The sequence below is a fragment of the Melanotaenia boesemani genome, chromosome 18, assembly GCF_017639745.1.
Source record: "Melanotaenia boesemani isolate fMelBoe1 chromosome 18, fMelBoe1.pri, whole genome shotgun sequence".
Classification (NCBI taxonomy): domain Eukaryota; kingdom Metazoa; phylum Chordata; class Actinopteri; order Atheriniformes; family Melanotaeniidae; genus Melanotaenia; species Melanotaenia boesemani.
In genome coordinates, this window is record NC_055699.1 from 22955750 (window position 1) to 22974203 (window position 18454).

General features: G+C 37.7%; 3 protein-coding genes across 50 annotated transcripts in view; 1 reads left to right on the top strand and 2 right to left on the bottom strand.

Moving 5' to 3' along the window:
• LOC121628724 (NACHT, LRR and PYD domains-containing protein 12-like) overlaps nucleotides 1-18454 on the bottom strand; it is a 2607341-nt gene that overhangs the window by 1470278 nt on the left and 1118609 nt on the right. The gene's annotated exons all lie outside the window — the stretch shown is intronic.
• LOC121628726 (NACHT, LRR and PYD domains-containing protein 14-like) overlaps nucleotides 1-18454 on the top strand; it is an 829387-nt gene that overhangs the window by 103623 nt on the left and 707310 nt on the right. The gene's annotated exons all lie outside the window — the stretch shown is intronic.
• LOC121628744 (NACHT, LRR and PYD domains-containing protein 1b allele 3-like) lies at nucleotides 612-16627 on the bottom strand. Its single transcript, XM_041968055.1, has 12 exons — nucleotides 16534-16627; nucleotides 15877-15947; nucleotides 15402-15457; nucleotides 14593-14633; nucleotides 10958-11137; nucleotides 10318-10388; nucleotides 9843-9898; nucleotides 8568-8782; nucleotides 7636-7904; nucleotides 6242-6355; nucleotides 5994-6135; nucleotides 612-2299 (listed from the first exon to the last, which is right to left on the bottom strand). Exons 1-12 carry the CDS (start codon nucleotides 16592-16594, stop codon nucleotides 1974-1976), a joined length of 1602 nt encoding a protein of 533 aa, XP_041823989.1. The 5' UTR covers nucleotides 16595-16627; the 3' UTR covers nucleotides 612-1973.

Here is an 18454-nt window from a genome sequence, read left to right on the forward strand (position 1 = left end):
GAAATCTTCTGATCCATGAACCAATGGTACTTCAGAATCCATCTATGTTGTGGTCAAATAAGAAGTTTGGATGAATATCCTGTCGCATCATTTTCTTTTAGAGTTGCATTCAGTTTTCAGCAGATCTGGGATTTCTGATGGGAGAGTTGGACTGCTGCTAGTCTTCGGCCTGTCCCAAAGGTTCTCAGTGTGGTTCAGGTCTGGACTCTGCCATCTAATTCTTGTGTTTCTTCCAGGTGTATCCTCTCCAAAGCTAGTGGTCCAGAAGAGGAGCAGACTGAAGCCAAACACTGAAGGGAAACATTTTAAAAATTAAAAATCTATGACTTTACAAAGTTGCACAAACCTTTGTATCAAATTTTAATTCAATACAGCTATTTATGAAATAACAGTTGCATTAACACCCTTTCTCTCCTACATTTCCCCTTTAAAAACACTATGTTTGACCCTTCAGTGCTGAGTTTTATTAAACACTGAGTCAAAGATGAGACAAGGAGCTGCATGACATGAGGTTGTGAAGCCTTGTCAACGCTTCCCCTCAAATGCACCACACACAGGCAGCCAGCAGATGGAGCTCTTTAATGTATTAATGTTCGTGTTGAGGGTGATTCTTGTGCAGTAAGCATCACTTAATCAGAAAATTGTGAACTGTGAGCAGAACTGTGGCCACACTCAGCTAAACCCCAGTTCCAACAAATCAGGAACACTGAGCATCATTTCCACCATCAGCTCACACAAACACACTTCAGTCATATGACAGGACTCTTTAAACATGTATTAAATTTAAAGTATGTCAGCAAGAAGCACTCCCTGCACCAAACTATGAGATCAGACTGTTTCTTAAAAGGTGAATATTCTTTATCTGAGACTGTTGAATATATCAAAATATAAAGGAAATAAAACCTCTGGTAATGATCACATGATTTGGGAATTTTATTATACATTGAGTTCTAAATGTGCTCCATTCATACTGACCATGTTCAAAGAATAAATCCAATAAGACAAATGTCCTAATACAGTAAAACAAGTGATGATTAATTGAGCTCCCGAACCAAAGACACCCTGCTGTTTGATCTAATATAACACAGGTTGGAAAATTATTAATTCCTTATCAATGACAGTGTTTAATCCATAGTATTAATTTTACTATAAATGGCTGATTTCTGTATTTTATGGGGCACAGAGAAAAATTTACTCTACACAATGATTAACACTTAATCCAGTTTCAGCCCTTCTAGTCTTAAATGTTGAGATATAAAATAAATTTTATCTCGTTGCACCAGTTGAACCAACAGCTTTTGTTTTGCTATGCTTTTTATTTGTATTTTATCTCTCCTAGTTGTACAACACTTTGATCATCATGTTGTTTTTTAATGTGTGTATAAATAAAGTTGACTTGACTAACCAGAGCAACAGTAACGAAATTTACATGGTTTCTTATTCACACAATCTCAAGGTCTCTTCATAAAAAGCTGGAGAACTGGTGGCTGGTTAAAGTTCTGGTGTGAATGAGCTGAAAGATTTCAGGCTGAAACCTGGAAGAAAACTTCATGACTTCATTTTAGGCACCAAGAAGTTAGAAAAATAACACAAGTGTTTTTTGAGTGAATTTTTTTCCTTTAAGGGGAAAGAGTGTGTGCTCTCCGTCATAGAAAGACAGAGTGATTTATTTTGTGGTTAGATGCTGAAGCATCTGCATGTAGACAAGCTTCTGACTGATGTGTTTGTTTGTGTTTGTTATAAAAAGTTGGTTTCACTCGAGCTCTGCTAATCTTGATGTCTGCAGATGCATCGTCTCAGTAAAACTGTTTTCCTGCTCACCATCCAGCTACAGCAGTCCAGATTTGGTTGGATCACACTGAGAATCACTTTCAGAGTCAAAGTCCAGTTAAAGCACACGTTAAGATCACAGTCATGAAATCAGTCTGTTGTTGTAGAAACTCTTCATCACAGCTCCAGTTTCTTGTTAAGCTTCAGTGTAAGTTCAGGACTTTGGAAAGGAACAAATCCACTTCGCGGAGAGCAGCAATCAGAACCGAGCTGGCTTCGGTCCCCTTTCTTTGCACCGTGTCGATCACATCTCGAGCTTTTTCTGCTCTGGCCTTTGTCCTGGCTGACTCCATCTCTTCCTCATTTATAACGCCGCGCTCTAGGAGTTTATCCAGAAGCTTGTCCAGATTCGGTTCAGACACCCTGCTGATAAACTGTGTTCGAGCTGACAACAGCCTGTCCTCCGCTGGGACCTGGTCCTCCAAGGAAACCCCTGGGACATTCCTCTGTGGGGTTTCACCTCTTTGACCTGGAAGAAAGCCAAGAAAATGTTTATTTATTAATTTACAAGCACACTGAAATAATTAGACATTTAATGTCACATTGTCTGTTTAATTCAGTGGCTCTGCTTTAGTAATAATCTCTGTGTCCACATGTCTACTGTCCACTTAAATTCAGAGAAGTAAACTGGTTTCACAGCACTGTTGAACTCCAAAACATGACTGAATTCATCTGTGATAAGCAATGAGCTCAGTGGCGTCGTCAGCCGATTTTTCCGGGGCTTTAGCCCCGAGTCTTTTGAGTCTAGCCCCGGCAGCAAAGACCGATGCAGTTAAACTTAACTGCCGCGCTCCTCCAGCCGCTCCGCTCCGTTGTGTCTCAACAGCCGCAGGTTACACACACGTACACTCACTCACGCTCACATTCAGAGCAACGCTGGGCTGAGCAGGGCTGGACTGTGGGTTGGAGGGTCTGATTAGCCCTGTCACTAACGTCAAATTACGTTACTGGGTGTCAGATGACAGTACGTTGCTTCTATAGCGCCACAAACCCACAGCCGATAACCAGGGGCTCTGTGTGCGCATGTGCAGAGGAGAGAGCAGCAGTCAGAGCGCGGCAAAGCAGCATAGAGCTAGCAAAACGGACAGAAAGTCTAAAATAAAGTAGCTACAACCCCATAGCTTTTTTTAGAAGAAAAGTAAAGGGTAAGATATACAGTATTGTCCCAAATATGTGTATCTTTTGTTTGACACAACTCCGAGAGCGCGACAGATGGATCAGCTCTGACATATGTCATGTATATGCTATACAGTCTAAGTGCATATCAGCTAAATAACACCACACTGTTTAGTTTTTAATAAAATAACTCAGTATAAACCTTTTATTGAGCAAATGAGACTTAAAGGACTTCTGCTGTGGGTTCTTATTACATAGAAATCAGATCAAACTAGTTCAATTTGATCTGGTAGGGGTATAATGTTAGAGGAAACACTGATAGTCTTTTTCTGAAGATTAGTTATGGAAATTGGGGGTTGTCTTATAATCAGGGTTTGGAAACGTAAGTGTCTACAATAGCCAACAATCATTCTGACTTATACAGCATTTTTGTTTAGGTATGCTAGTGCTACCTAAGCTGCTATCCTTAGTTATCCTTAGTTAGAATTAGTTATCATTAGTTATCCTTAGTTAGCATTAGTTATCATTAGTTATTCTTAGTTATTAATTAATGCAACTGAACTGCAACATCTCAACACAAATGAAGGCTGCACATTTAAGTCCAAATTTTAACAAAACATGTTATCATACCTTGAATCATGATTGCTCATGCTCTAGCAGGGGTTCTTTTTCAGTACTTTACCCCTTTTGGAATATTTTTTTCCCAGTTTTGTACCCTGGACCGGATCAGGGCAAACCCCTTTTTTTAAAAAAAAATTACATGGGAAATACTTCAATAGTAATGTTTTGTTCTTTCATGTCATCTTTTTTTATTATTATGAATAACTCAAAGTTTTCATTACCTGGTGTTGTATTTATCTCATGTACCTCCTGTGTAGTTCATAGTACTCTTCCCATTTCTGAATAACAGCTCTAGATAGCCAGGAAAGGTTAATGCTTTCATTGTGCTGGAAGATGTTGATTTAAAAAAATTGTATTATATTACAACATTGTATTATTATCAGCTTGACTTGTTTTCTGTTTTTTGATTTCATTATTTTGTAGAGGGTAGCAAAGATTAGTTACAGACAAAGGAGGAGCCAGTAGCAGACATGTCAAACATTGGACATTGGTAATAGTTATTTAGCTCAGCTAAAGAAAGATAACTTTACAAGCATTTTGTGGCATCTGGTTCTTTGTTTGACTCTATAGGAGCTGCCTCAACAACTCCCTGTAAAAACCCTCAAATGTTTTCATTTTGTACCTTTTATTGTGCAGCAAGTGCAAAAGGCCTTAAATGTTTAAATCACAGAAAACCTCCTGGACCAGATTTGATAGAGCATTATTATTTAAAAAAAGGCTGCTAATTCTGTTGCACAGCCTCTTAGTATACTTTTTACTCTTTCGATTGAAAGTAAAGAAATTCCATCAGATTGTAAGTCAGCTTTTATTGTTCCTCTTTTAAAAGAAGGCCAGTTTTAACCAACTACAGGCCAATATCAAATTTGTGTATTTTGTTAAAAATTATTGAATCTCTTGTGTGTGATCAATTTTATATTCAAATGTACTCCCGAATATATATATGTATACATGTATATATATATATATATATATATATATATATATATATATATATATATATATGTATATACACACACACATATATATATATATATATATATACACACATATATATATATATACATATACATATACATATATATATATAGCTCCTCGGGCTAAGCCCAGGATGTCCTCAAAAGCTGGAGACGCCCCTGAATGAGCTCACAAGAGATGAAGTCTTGTTACCATGCAAAAACCCTTAAAGAAAAAAGAAAAGAAAGAAAAAGAGCGACTGCTGAACCAACGTCAACAACAGGCGGGTTCCCCCCAAAACGCAGCCAGTATCCAAGTCCATCACACAGTCTTCATATCTTATCATGTTTCACATCCCTAAAACCAGGTCTCATTTAGGAAAACTGTCCTCTTCATTTGCTGCATCAAATGATTGTAACCAGGGTTCGAATTACACCAGAGCCTTGTTATCACTCGTGCACTGCGACTTTGCAAGTCACGTGCACGCACATATATATTAGTGCACATAGCGTGGTAAAAAACATGCTAACTACCAAAAAAAAAAAAAAAAAAAAACTCTATGCTACTGTATGCAGCTTGTTTAATCAGAAACAAGGATAGAAAGCTGCTGTCCATGGTGCTGAACAGAACGGCTTATCTGCGTCGTTTGGGAGATTTAATTCATTTAATTAAATAAACACATTGCTGACAAATTAATGCTATTCAGTTTAATGAACATCAGGACTATTTTTAGGGGTCCCCCTAAAGCATCACCTGAATGTCTTTAGATGGGCTCCTCTGCCTTTCAGAGGCGAGTTCCCCTCAGATTCCCTGTAATTCCAACCAAGTTTAACTTCTTACAAAAAACACTGAATATGGATGTTTTTATTTCTGTCTCTGTTTCTAAAGGCCTCCTAAAAACAGTTTTTAATGACACTTTTAAATGTTTTACCACAATCTAATGCCATTTCTATATTTCTAAAGATTTCCAAAAGTGTACGTGCATTATTGTTTGATGGGATTGATTCTTTCCTCTCTCTTTCCTCCTCATCTGCCCCACAAGTGTTTTCTGGCATCTGCTCAGCCAACATTATAATTTAAAATCAAGCTTAAATAAATTAAACAAAGAATGAAGGCATGATGGATCCATCTGCACGTGTAACTCTATGTTCTTTACTGTATCTCTACCAGGTGGGTGACGTTTATAAATCAAATCTGAAGATTTGCTTTCAATTCCAACTAGAGCAGTTTTGGTTTTAGGTGTACTTTATTATTTTATTTGTCCTTTTTCTGCACTTCTGGAAGGGTCTGAATACCCTGCAGCACTGTAGCATTTCTAATTGTGTTTCTGTGTTTGAATTATTTTATGTTTTTATGCAGTGTTTTTACATACTTTTTATGACTCAATTATAAAGAACTTTGAGTGCCTTTTAGTTACTGTAAAAGACTGTACACATAAAATTTGATTTGATTGAGATGTAGTTAGAATTTACCTGGCAGATCAACCTCACGCTCCCAGACTTCTGTGTCTGTGTGATCTCTCACTGTGATCGTCACTTCTTTTGTGTTTGTAGGCAGGCGGATCTCAAAGGTTGGGTGGTAGTTTGGTCCAAAGTCTGGGTCAAAATCTTCCCTCTAGAAATCGGGAGTACGGTGTCAGTATCTTTAATTCATCCAAATTTAACTAAACTATCAATTTAATGAAAGTTACAGTTTTAACAAAGTTTCTAGAAAAACTCACTGGTGGTTGAATCATGCAGGCAACTGGACAGTGAACGGAGTAACTCTGATCTCTGATGAGTTTACAGGTGGGGGGAACCTTGACGTATTCAGAGTCTTCATGCTGTGCACAGACCTTGAGACACAGCACAACTTTTAAATTAGAGGACTTATCAATCGCTCTCCTTTACACACAGATTTGTTCTATTTTAAGTGCTTCTCTGTTAATTGCCTCCCTTCATACTGGATAATGTGTCTGTGGTTGATTGATGTCAATGCAGTGAGGTCCAAAAAATGTAAAGTTAGCATATTCCAGCAAAGATAACAACTTGGGCCACAACAGCAGCAGCTTCTCAGACAGCTTCAGTTTAACTTTTAAGGTCTTTTACACTGAGACACAAACAAAAACAAATAATATCTTTTGGTTCATTGTTTCCAAAAAAAAAAAACTAAGTAAACTAAATTCATAACAGTTTTAACAAGTTCTTCTGTGTGTTTGGGCCCAACGATGCCAGACTAACCTCTATCTCTCATAGATCAGGAGCTTTTTGACAGCCTGAAGGACCTTAAGCCGCGATCTAACAGTCGGCTACGTACAGTGTGGGTGAAACACTGGACACCAGTTTGGTTTGACTACTGCTGCTGAAGCTCCTGTGATGAAGGGTTTTCCTGCTCATGCAGATCAGGATGCGGCCTTTCCCTGCTGAAGGAATCTATGGACCCCCAGATCTTGGTTCATCTTCCAAGCTGTTGGTTGGTCTGTATCTCTGCAGTTATTATCCATCTGCACTTCCCGGATGTCTGGCAGCAGCTGTTCCCCTCCAGGATGAGAATCTGTATCTCTGGCATGTGTTAAGTTCCTTGCTTCAATCATTTTGTCTCTAAAGAACCTTCAAATGTGCTCATTTTAAACAGACACAAAGCAGAGCAACACAAATTGTGTCTTTAAAAAAAAAAAGCACAACCTTCACTGGTGGATCACTGGTATCAAAATTACACAGTACTCAAAATTTCCTGTGTTTTTATGGAACCAATCAATTTTTAGGGGGTTTAGGGGTTTGTTTTAGTATTTTGCAAAGATATTGCACTTGACTACCAAGAATGATTAAAAAGAGAATGAATGAATCTTAATGTAATATTTCACAAATACGCGGGGTGTCCAAAAAACTTTTTCCATCACTGTATAAATATTTTCCATAATGTAGTTGAAATGAATGAATGTACTGCTGTTATCAGCTCTGACGATGAGCATTACCACCTGGTGATCTACGTTCCAACCTTGATCTGTGGTCATCAGGACCTTTGAATAGAGTGAGAAGCTCTAGATAAGATTTACTATCTAATCTGACCTGGAACTCTGCAGGATCAACCAGCAGGAGGAAGAAAAGGAAAAGTGAGGTTATAATAACTCTTTACCTCCTTCACAGGGATGTTGCTTGGCAACAGAAACACATCAAGATTCTGCTTCTGTGTTTCAGTGTTTGGCAGTCTGAGGAACAACAGGACCTGTCCCTTAATCGGTTTCATGTTCAAAAACCCCGTTATGAGATCCCAGACAAGGCCGAAGGCAGACAGATGAGGAACTTTTACAATCACATGAGTTTCTGTGATCTGCAGCGGCTCAAGGATGCTCATCCCATCATCAGAGATGTGGAGGACAGACAGGACGCCTCCAGAGAGCAGAGCTGTGAAAACAGAGTAGATAAATATAAAAATGACAACTTCATTATATCATCAGTGGTAATTTTTATAATGAATCATGAAACCGTAGAAGTCATCACTGTCTGATGAGGCCTTTTCTCACACAACTATCAACACTGCTGGATTCAGGACCTCTTTCAGAAGAGAGCTGATGTCCACAGATGTAAAGGTTGTATTGATTTTAAAGATTTTATAGAGAAAAAAAGCAGAATGAGAAAACAGAACAGAGAAAAAAGAACTAGAGAAATTTAGAGGAAATGTATGTTTTTATTTGTGATTCCCAGATGAGAAATTTTTATTTTGCACTATTCTTCACTTTAAAATTCTCACTCATATCCAGAAATTTCTCAAAGTTTAAAGGTCAGACATACATGAAATCCACTAAAGAAAATGGATGAGAATAACATGTTTCTTCTGAAGCAGCTGTAAAAATAATATTGTGATTAAATTTATGTTAAACACATTTATCAGTTTACTGTGAAGAACTAAGCTAATTTTTAAATTTTGGATACTGAAATGAAAAATGTGATGCAGAATAAACACCACACAGTGTTTGATCAGACTGTGGCTGTAGTTGCCATCTGCAGCCTGTAGGGGTCACTAACAGGACCATGGGCTTCATCACTAACTAACCGTGTCTGGCTCACCTTCCTTTGTTTCGCAGTGTGGGAGGTGAAGCTGATGGACGGCATCCTCAGAACACTTGATGTTGAACAGCGGTCCAGCCGGGGTCTTTCCAGCTGATTGGAGGAGCTTCTCATCCCACTGGTCGGTCCTGTACTGTATCTCCACCTCATGAGCTGTAACAAACACCAGTCCAGTCAGCGCACACTGGAACGAACCTGGACCAGGACACTTGAACCTGCAGGACACAGAGAGGCTAAATGACAACGAGTCTTTTTAAACAACATTAAAAACCATTATCAGACTCCACTTGATAAACGCTGACACATTGGAGAAAAATTACCCAAACTACTGTTTATTCTTTGGATCAAATTAAAGTCTAAAGTGTCTAAAATGTAGCATGAACCCTAAAGCACAGCACACACTCAGGGCCCTTCTACAAGCCAACATTCCACTGGCAGAAACATGCAGCATCCAGAATGTGGGGTAATGTGTGGGGCTAGTTTCTTTATAGTGAATCTGCCAACAAGTAGGATCACTTCACGGAGTCGGTTACCATGGTAACAGAACACTTATACTCAGATACAATAACCCACTTTCTGGAACGGGTCCTTGTTTTTCACTCAAATCAACAAACTATCCGAAGCTCAGCCAACGAGAGGCCACCACCAATACTGGAGCAGAGAGGAAGACTCTTCATCTTTTCTCTGGACCTGAACAGAAATCTCAGCTCTGAGTTTTGACACATTAGTTGTTCTTCTTCCTAAAGAGTCTGTACTCTGGTTTTGGGAGTCTAACTCCTGAAGTTTAGATCAACTATTAAACTGTTCAGTTGAGCTCATTCAGTTGTTTCCAGCTTAGGGTCAACATTTAATAAAAGCCACTAGTGAGAGTTTTAAAACGTTGTATGACCTGCACACATCCTCTGATTTTCATGTTCAATGTATTCAAGTAATAAAGGAATTCCTCTCAGGATCCAGCCAAGAACAATAAACGAGAAAATAAAGGAGGCCGACTGGGAGGGTAATTTAATTAATTGCAAAGATACAGCTGAGGGTGAAACAGAATTTACTTCAACCTTCAGTAATCATACTGGATTATTTACTTAGTGTTTGATATTTTGATTCAAGCCTTTTACAAACATGTACACATATCTTCACATATTCATGTAATAACTGCTGAAAATACCAAAACTGCTTCAAACAGCAGCTACTGTGGAGCCAGTATTGCTGATACAACCTGAATAATAACAGCTTCAGGCTGATGAAACAGGGTCATGAGATGAGTTTGAGGATCACCTGTACAAGACTTGTGCAGATTCAGTTTCAACTTCTGGAGTGAAGTCTAAAGGAGCCTGAAATGTAAAAGAAACATAATTTACGACAAATAAACCAATTTCTGTTCAGAAAAATATTCTTACAGTCTGAACATAACTGAAGCATTTTGTGCAGATCATGAATTCTACAGTTTATGACAACAAAGCTTCAATTCAGAGAAATTATGTTGAAAAGAAAAAGAAAATCACACATTTCTGTGACAGAAATAAAGAATAAAAAGCTGTGGTGCGGTATGAGATCAAGGTTAAGATAAAACTCACCTGTCTGCACTGCAGTAAACTTAAAATCTGATCTTTAAACCTCTTTTTATAATCACAGCATTGATGTTTGTCCCTCTGAACAAGCATCAGCAGCCGCAGACATTAAAATCTTTATATGACCTGCTGAGTGCTGAGCTCTAAATTTGTGTGGAAGGTCAGATAATTATTTTTCTCACCTTCATCGTCTCCATTTCATCCTCGGAAGAACCAGACTCTGTGTTTGAATCCAGTTTGACACCAGAGACACCTGATGGGAGAAGACAAACCAGTTCACCAGAACTCTCTTCATCAGATCTGAGTCAGAACGACTTTCCTCTTAGACACTCTGGTATTAAATTGTCATCTTTGTTGGGGGTGTGTGAGTGTGTGTGCCACCTTTAGAACAGGTAAATGATCTCTCTACATATTTACTCAGCTCCAGAGGTGAACCATCAGGGCTCTTTGGTCCTAAGGTCATGGTCTAATGTATTATAAAAGCTATTTGTTAAATATATTTATTTATGATATTTTTATGTACATGACTAATTCTAACTAAATAAATGTTTATGATTAAATAAACCCTTTAAATTTGTCCAGTTTGTTTTGAAACATGAAGAGTTCATTCAAAGAAGCCAGCTGGTTTGTGTTTAGCTCTGTAAGTGGAGAGCTGCAGCTTACGATGAGTTTAAAGAGAGATCTGTTCAAACAGCTGAGTACATGGATCATATTTTTTAAACTAATCACAAGCCACCATGATGCTTTAACGGTGGCTGGATATCTGTGTTGTTTTTAAGCTGAGCTTCACAAGTCTGGTTCAGACGGCATGATGCTACTTACATTCAACATAGTTTGATGGCAGGAAGCCGGATTTGCCGGTTCTCTGCACAGTCCCGGTCATCCACCCATCACTGACGGGCTTAGAGTTGATGATGATGATGTCATCCTTAGTGAATGAGACTTCATCTTCTTCCAGAGCCTTAAAGTCATACAGTGCCCGGTAAACTGGCTGTGTAGAAACTATGTGACAGACATGGAAACATGTAGGGTGATTGAGAGTAGCAGATAATAAACCTCTCCTGTCTCAGCTTGATAAAGCAGTTTCAATCTCTTTCCTGTGGGAAACACCAGAAATAGTTTCGGGATCTTAATGCATCACACTGTACGGACACGGTGAATAATCTAGTTAATGTGAACATTGGGTACAGGTGACGTATGTGCTAACGTACTACTGTGACTCAGAAACGTCACATGACTCTTTGTATAAACAGAAGTTGGTGAGATTAAATCAGCGTTGGTTATGAACTTTGGATTGGCTCTTATACATGCTCACACTGACTCAGAGATAACTCTAGCTCAGTGGGGAACCATGGCCCTCGTCCTGCAAGTTTTCAATGTTTCCCTGCTCAAACAGACATTCACATGAATGAGTTATTGTTTCACTGTTGGATCCATCTGATTTGAATCAGGCGTGTTGGCGCAGGAAAATATTGAAAATTTGCAGGACGGCTTTCAATGACCAGCTTGTAATGGCCCAGTAGTATAAACAGTGCAAACACAGCCTCAGGTCTGATCACTCTGTGATTCATCTCAAGGAGCCACACCTTAAATCAAGCAAAACATGTCACATGTTGGCCAAGTAAGTACACAACTCCAGCGACAAAAACCAAAAGGATGAGCATGTTTAGGTCAGTAAGCATTTCACAATGTGGCTGAGCCATTTCACTACAAGACATAGTTGTTAAACCTGCAACACTCAAGTATGTGTTTAATACAATAAGCTGGTTATGCGAAGAGATGCATGACAACAGCTGGTAACTAGAGCCAGATGTGGGCTGGGACAAAAAATTGCCCTGGCATGTTGGCTCATATACGATCATGCACGCCATGAATCTTGGCGCTCCCTTAAATAGGCCTATATCATCTGTGTAACTTTTTTAAATCAGTGAAACCATGCAGTGAGTTAGCAGGAATTAGTGAGAGTAGACATGTTACATACTTCCAAAAGTTGTCTTTTTTTAATAAAATATAAAATTCAATACTCCAGCACAGCAATGAATATTAGAGCAGAATTCATCCGAATTTGTGTTTGAAAGAAAAAAAACAGAACCGACATGAAAAATGAGGATGAGATAAAACTATTTCCAGTTGAAGTGTAGAAGTAGTGTCTCTGTGTCTGCTGCCTGCTCTTCTCTTCTGGAGATGTTATCCCAACAAGGTTCAACTAATGATTGATGGAGATTTTTCTTTTATCATTACGATGCAGTCATGACCAGAATTATTGGATTCTCTGGTAAAGAGCCAATCAGCGCCAGTATTAACATCTGGACTTAGGTGTACAATCTTAAAAATATATTTCTGTATATTGTCCATAAACACATACACAGAAGCTGCCTGTAACACATTTTGACCCAAAAGTATCAGATTTTCAGCTCACAATCAATAACAAACAGGCTAATGAAGAAAATCAGAAATTTGCTGACTCACTTAATTTTGATGGATGACGTTTAAAAATAATGTCCTCACTTTCAATTAGACAATTTAGTTTAGGAAAATATTAAAGAACCAAATTTAAGATGTGTTGTTTTAACCAGTAAACACAACCAGTTAACCAGTGAACACAACCAGTTAACCAGTGAACACAACCAGCTGTTCTCATGTTGGATTTTTACATTTTTCCATCATACACTTCCTCTGCGCCTCCATTGTTCTGCTCGATTCCAACAAGTAGCTGCATCCACAGGCTCAGAGCCAGAAGGGGTTTAAAGAATCTGATTCATCCTGGTTTCAGTAGGTAAACAACCAATAAGCTGCAGATTAACGTGTTTCATGGGCCGGTGGTCAGGACATAAAGTTTTGTAATAACTGTTTGGATGAATGAAAGACTCAGGTGCAGGGACCACAGTGAAAGGTGGTGCTCTTTGAAGATTTGAGCGGGCTGGCCAAGAGTTAGTTGAGCTGCTGACCGACTGAGTTTATGGACCAGTCAGACCAATAAATAAACTTTATCAGTACAAAAAACACACTGGCCTACCAGGAAAATGTCTGGTATGCTGGATGGTGAACCAATTAGAGCCGAGGTGACACCTCTACTTTCACCTCATCAGCTCTGATGGCCCCCTCTATCCAGCATCATTGCCTGTATTAGAAGATGATGCGCTACAGGTGCATGCCAGCGCCACTTGGAAGGGTGATGGTGAAAAGGAAAACTATGGGCTTGGCTTATTCAAACAGGGACAAGTCCTGGCGATTCTGCCACAGCTGTTTATCATTTGGACTTCTCGTCAACACAGAACCAGCGTTTTAAGATTCCAAAACCACCATTCCGCTAAAGCTCCTCTTCCCCTGCTCGGTTCTGAAAATAAATAGCTCTGCATTGTGATGGGACATATTGCGCTGTGTCTTCGGAGCGTGTGACAAGTAATACAGCAAGTATTTCTGCAAAGTGTGTATCGGGCTTTGTATCATTTAAAGGAAAAACTGCCTGGCTGTACCATTGGTTCAGAAAGCGGCTCAGGTTTGCCACGAGCAACATCTGTGTCATGGACAAACCCCTCACCCCCCCAAATAAAAATAAGATATAAATTGACTAAGCCAACCCACAGTTAAAAAATATTTTTCCTTAATAAAAAGGAACAAAGTCTCCTGTGAACTGTAGATCATTATGCTGGTTTCCACAAACACTTCCACTGTTCTCTGCCTGATTAAACCAATGCTTTTCTACAGAAGTGACACAGAACACATATTACTCCTCATGCTATTATCACATCATATAACACTACATGACAATATCATTTTGGCCAAACAATTGGTTTCCACACATAAAATACTTTTATAAAACAATCACAGTTCAGTAATAAGCAGGCTAAAGGCGGGTACACACTGGACCAACACAGCGAGACAATCCGTCATTCACACTCTATCTTTAGGAGAATTTAAAGGAAAAATAATCAATGTTTACAATGTTTTTGAACTGTGGGACAAAGCCAGAGTATCCACACTTACCCACCCACATGAGGAGAACATGATGCAAACCACATAAATGCCCTGTTCAAATCCCCAAACACCCCCATGTTTAAACATGGTTGCTTTATTTTAAACACTTTCATTTATATTTGTCTGAAAAGTGCTAAATAAATAAAGTTTAATTGATTTTGAGTGTACAGATTCTGATTAGGACAGTTGTATTTTCCAGTAAAATCGTATCAAAGTCCTTTCAAATTCTCCCTGATATTTTCTATCAAGCTAAAGAATAACTTAAGGAGAAGGTCGGTTTTTAGCCCCTTTATCTAAGATTCACAACAAAACTCAGTAATGAGTCTTAATCTTTCTAACCTTGTGTCAGCTAACAGCTCTGATAAGAATTTTCAATTCTCCCAAATATGGATTTGTTACAGAATCAGCACATTCCTCATTCCACTTTAGATGTTACTGACAATAGATCAATAAATATAAAGCAGAATTGTAGTACTCACCAATCTTGTCACTGGGAGATTTGACTGTCCTATCGCTGCACCTGCATGAATAAACATATCCAGAAATTTAGGAGCGAGATGAGAAAATAATCATTTTATGAGCTTTGCTCAACAAGAAATTGCTGGGCTGTCTTAATTAATAAACTACATTTAAAAAACCATCATAAAAATACCTGAAATTATTTTCATAGCTGAAGTCTTTACAGTTTGAGTCTTATAATAAAAAGAAAGTAAAAAGATTAATTTTAGTGTGACAGCTCGTCTCATACAGGAACATGAGGATGATTGTTCAAAACAGATCAGGATCATCTTAAAGGCCACCACCAATACTGGAGCAGAGAGGAAGATCTTTCATCTTTTCTCTGGACTTGAACAGAAATCTCAGCTCTGAGTTTTGATACATTAATTGTTCTTCTTCCTAAAGAGCCTGTACTCTGGTTTTGGGAGTCTAACTCCTGGAGTTTAGATCAACTATTAAACTGTTCAGTTGAGCTCATTCAGTTGTTTCCAGCTTAGGTTCAACATTTAATAAAACCCACTAGTGAGAGTTTTAAAACGCTGTATGACCTGCACATATCCTCTGATTTTCCTGTTCAAGTTGTTCTAGTAATAGAGGAACTCTTCTCAGGATCCAGCCAAGAACAATAAACTGAATTAATAAAGTGATCTCCGTTAATTTAAGCGTCTGATCAGCAGGAAAAGGAAGGAGGACGACTGGGAGGGTTATTTTATCCATTACAAAGATATAAGATTAATAATTACAGCTTCAGGCTGGTGAAACAGGGTCATGAGATGAGTTTGAGGATCACCTGTACAAAACTTGTGCAGATTCAGTTTCACCCTCTGCAGTGAAGTCAGAAGAAGCCTGAAATGTAAAAGAAACATGTTTGATAACAAATGAACCAATTTCTGTTCAGAAAAATATTCTTACAGTCTGAACATAACTGAAGCATTTTGTGCAGATCATGAATTCTACAGTTTATGACGACAAAGCTTCAATTCAGACAAATTATGTTGAAAAGGAAAAGAAAATTAGAATTTTTTGTGACAGAAATAAAGAATAAAAAGCTGTGGTGTGGTATAAGATCAAGGTTAAGATAAAACTCACCTGTCTGCGCTGCAGTAAACTCAAAATCTGATCTATAAACCAGTTTTTATAATCACAGCATTGATGTCTGTCCCTCTGAACAAGCATCAGCAGCCGCAGACATTAAAATCTTTATATGACCTGCTGAGTGCTGAGCTCTAAATTTGTGTGGAAGGTCAGATAATTATTTTTCTCACCTTCATCGTCTCCATTTCATCCTCGGAAGAACCAGACTCTGTGTTTGAATCCAGTTTGACACCAGAGACACCTGATGGGAGAAGACAAACCAGTTCACCAGAACTCTCTTCATCAGATCTGAGTCAGAACAATTTTCCTCTTAGACACTCGGGTATTAAATTGTCATCTTTGTTGGGGGTGTGTGAGTGTGTGTGTCACCTTTAGAACAGGTAAATGATCTCTCTACATATTTACTCAGCTCCAGAGGTGAACCATCAGGGCTCTTTGGTCCTAAGGTCATGGTCTAATGTATTATAAAAGCTATTTGTTAAATATATTTATTTATTATATTTTTATGTACATGACTAATTCTAACTAAATAAATGTTTATTATTAAATAAACCCTTTAAATTTGTCCAGTTTGTTTTGGAAAATGAAGAGTTAATTCAAAGAAACCAGTTTGTGTGAATTTTCCAGCTGGTTTGTGTTTAGCTCTGTAAGTGGAGAACTGCAGCCTACGATGAGTTAAAGAGAGATCTGTTCAAACAGCTGAGTTCATGGATGATATTTTTTAAATTAATCATAAGCCACCATGATGCTTTAACGGTGGCTGGATATCTGTGTTGTTTTTAAACTGAGCTTCACAACTCTGGTTCAGACGGCATGATGCTACTTACATTCAACATAGTTTGATGGCAGGAAGCCGGATTTGCCGGTTCTCTGCACAGTCCCGGTCATCCACCCATCACTGACGGGCTTAGAGTTGATGATGATGATGTCATCCTTAATAAATGTGACTTCATCTTCTTCCCGAGCCTCAAAGTCATACAGTGCCCGGTAAACTGGCTGTGTAGAAACTATGTGACAGACATGGAAACATGTAGGGTGATTGAGAGTGATGATTTAAACAGAAACTTTCACTGTTCTCAGCCTGATTAAACAACACTTTTTTCCAGAAATGGCACAGACCACAAATATTACTCCTAATGCCAAATATTATATCATGTTTTGGCCAAACAATTGGTTTCCAAACACAAAATACTTTATAAAACAATCACAGTTCATCACATATGAAACTTACATAAAAATAACTCTTAAACCAGGTGTACTAACAAACAGGAAGCAGAACAGAAAACAACACACAAGCAGAATGAACAAATCAGGAAACAACAAACTCACAGGAACATTAAGTTAAGGCAAAAACCCACAAATCATGACATAAATGAAAAATAAAATTAATTTGTTTTCACATATTTTTATTATTTTATTTTTATTAATTTATTTTTCCATATTCTTTTCTCTGTTTTATTCCCTACATATTTTCTTTTTTTCTCTTAATGCTATGGGGAATAACTTTGCCATTGGAGTCTCAAACTCAAAAATAACAGCCATAACCATTGGCAAAAAAAAAAAAAAAACTCCATTTGGAATAATCGTCCGCAGGGTTGAAACTCTGACCTCTTAAATCACCTCTAAAAATTTATCTGTAACATTTAACTGCTATTAGTTTGTATTTTAAATATTCAGTTAATTTGTCTTTTTTTTTGCTTTGCCTGCTTCTATTTCATGTATGCGGTTATGCTCCTATTTCTGTTTTAACTTGTTTGTTTCTATATATGTGTTGTTTGCACATGGTTACTTATTTTAAGCTCTTTGAATTACATTTGTCAGAAAAGTGTTAATGAAGTTTTGATTGATTGACTTTGAATTTGTGGACACATTTGAAATATAATAAACAGGTGCATTTCCATTTAAATAGTATCAAAGTCCTAATAAATTCTCCCTGATGTTTTCCATCAAGGTAAATAATTTTTGGAAAAGGTCATTTTTTTCCTTCCTTTATCTTAATCTAATTTGTCCTAATTTTTCAAACCTTAAGTCAAGTTATGCTCTAAAAGGAATTTTCACTTCTCCCAATTATGGATCCCTGCATTCCTCTCCGATCAGATGTTACTGACAATAGATTAATAAATATAAGGGACAATTATAGTACTCACCACTTTTGTCACTGGAAGCCTGAAATGTCCTGTCGCTGAGCCTGTATGAATAAACATATCCATAAATTCAGAACTGAGATGTGAAAAAAAAATCATTTTATGTAAATAAGCTTTACTTCACAAGAAATTAGAACACAATGCTGGGCTGTCTTAATTAATGAAGTTCATTCAAAATCATCATACAAATAACTAATTGAATTTTTTTTTATAGTTTAAGCCTTTATAAGACTTATAATTAAATAAAAGTACAAAGATTAATTTTATTGTCATACAGTTCGTCTAATACAGGAGCATGAGGATGATTGTTCAAAACTGATCATGATCATCTTAACTAACCACCCTACAGCTTTGTCATAAATGGGACAGACTTAATTAAAAAAAATCACTATCTATCTATCTATCTTTCTGTTTGTCTGTCTGTCTGTCTGTATATATATATATATATATATATATATATATATATATATATATGACAACTACGTGTTGTGATAATTTACTTTGAATTTAGTTCATGGCAGCATAAGTGCTTGGCTTTGTGAAATGTTACCCACCTCAGAGTCTCCAGTTGAAAGTGAGGACTCTTCACAAAAGCACACAATAT

Excerpts from the sequence above, each read along its gene's own strand:
- LOC121628744 (XM_041968055.1), bottom strand. The coding sequence starts at position 16,594 with ATGACCGGGACTGTGCAGAGAACCGGCAAATCCGGCTTCCTGCCATCA. Across the intron at positions 10,389-10,957 it reads GCCATCAAACTATGTTGAAT|GTGTCTCTGGTGTCAAACTG; the intron begins GTAAGTAGCATC and ends TTCTCCCATCAG. Across the intron at positions 6,356-7,635 it reads GCAACATCCCTGTGAAGGAG|GTCTGTGCACAGCATGAAGA; the intron begins GTAAAGAGTTAT and ends CTGTGTCTCAAG.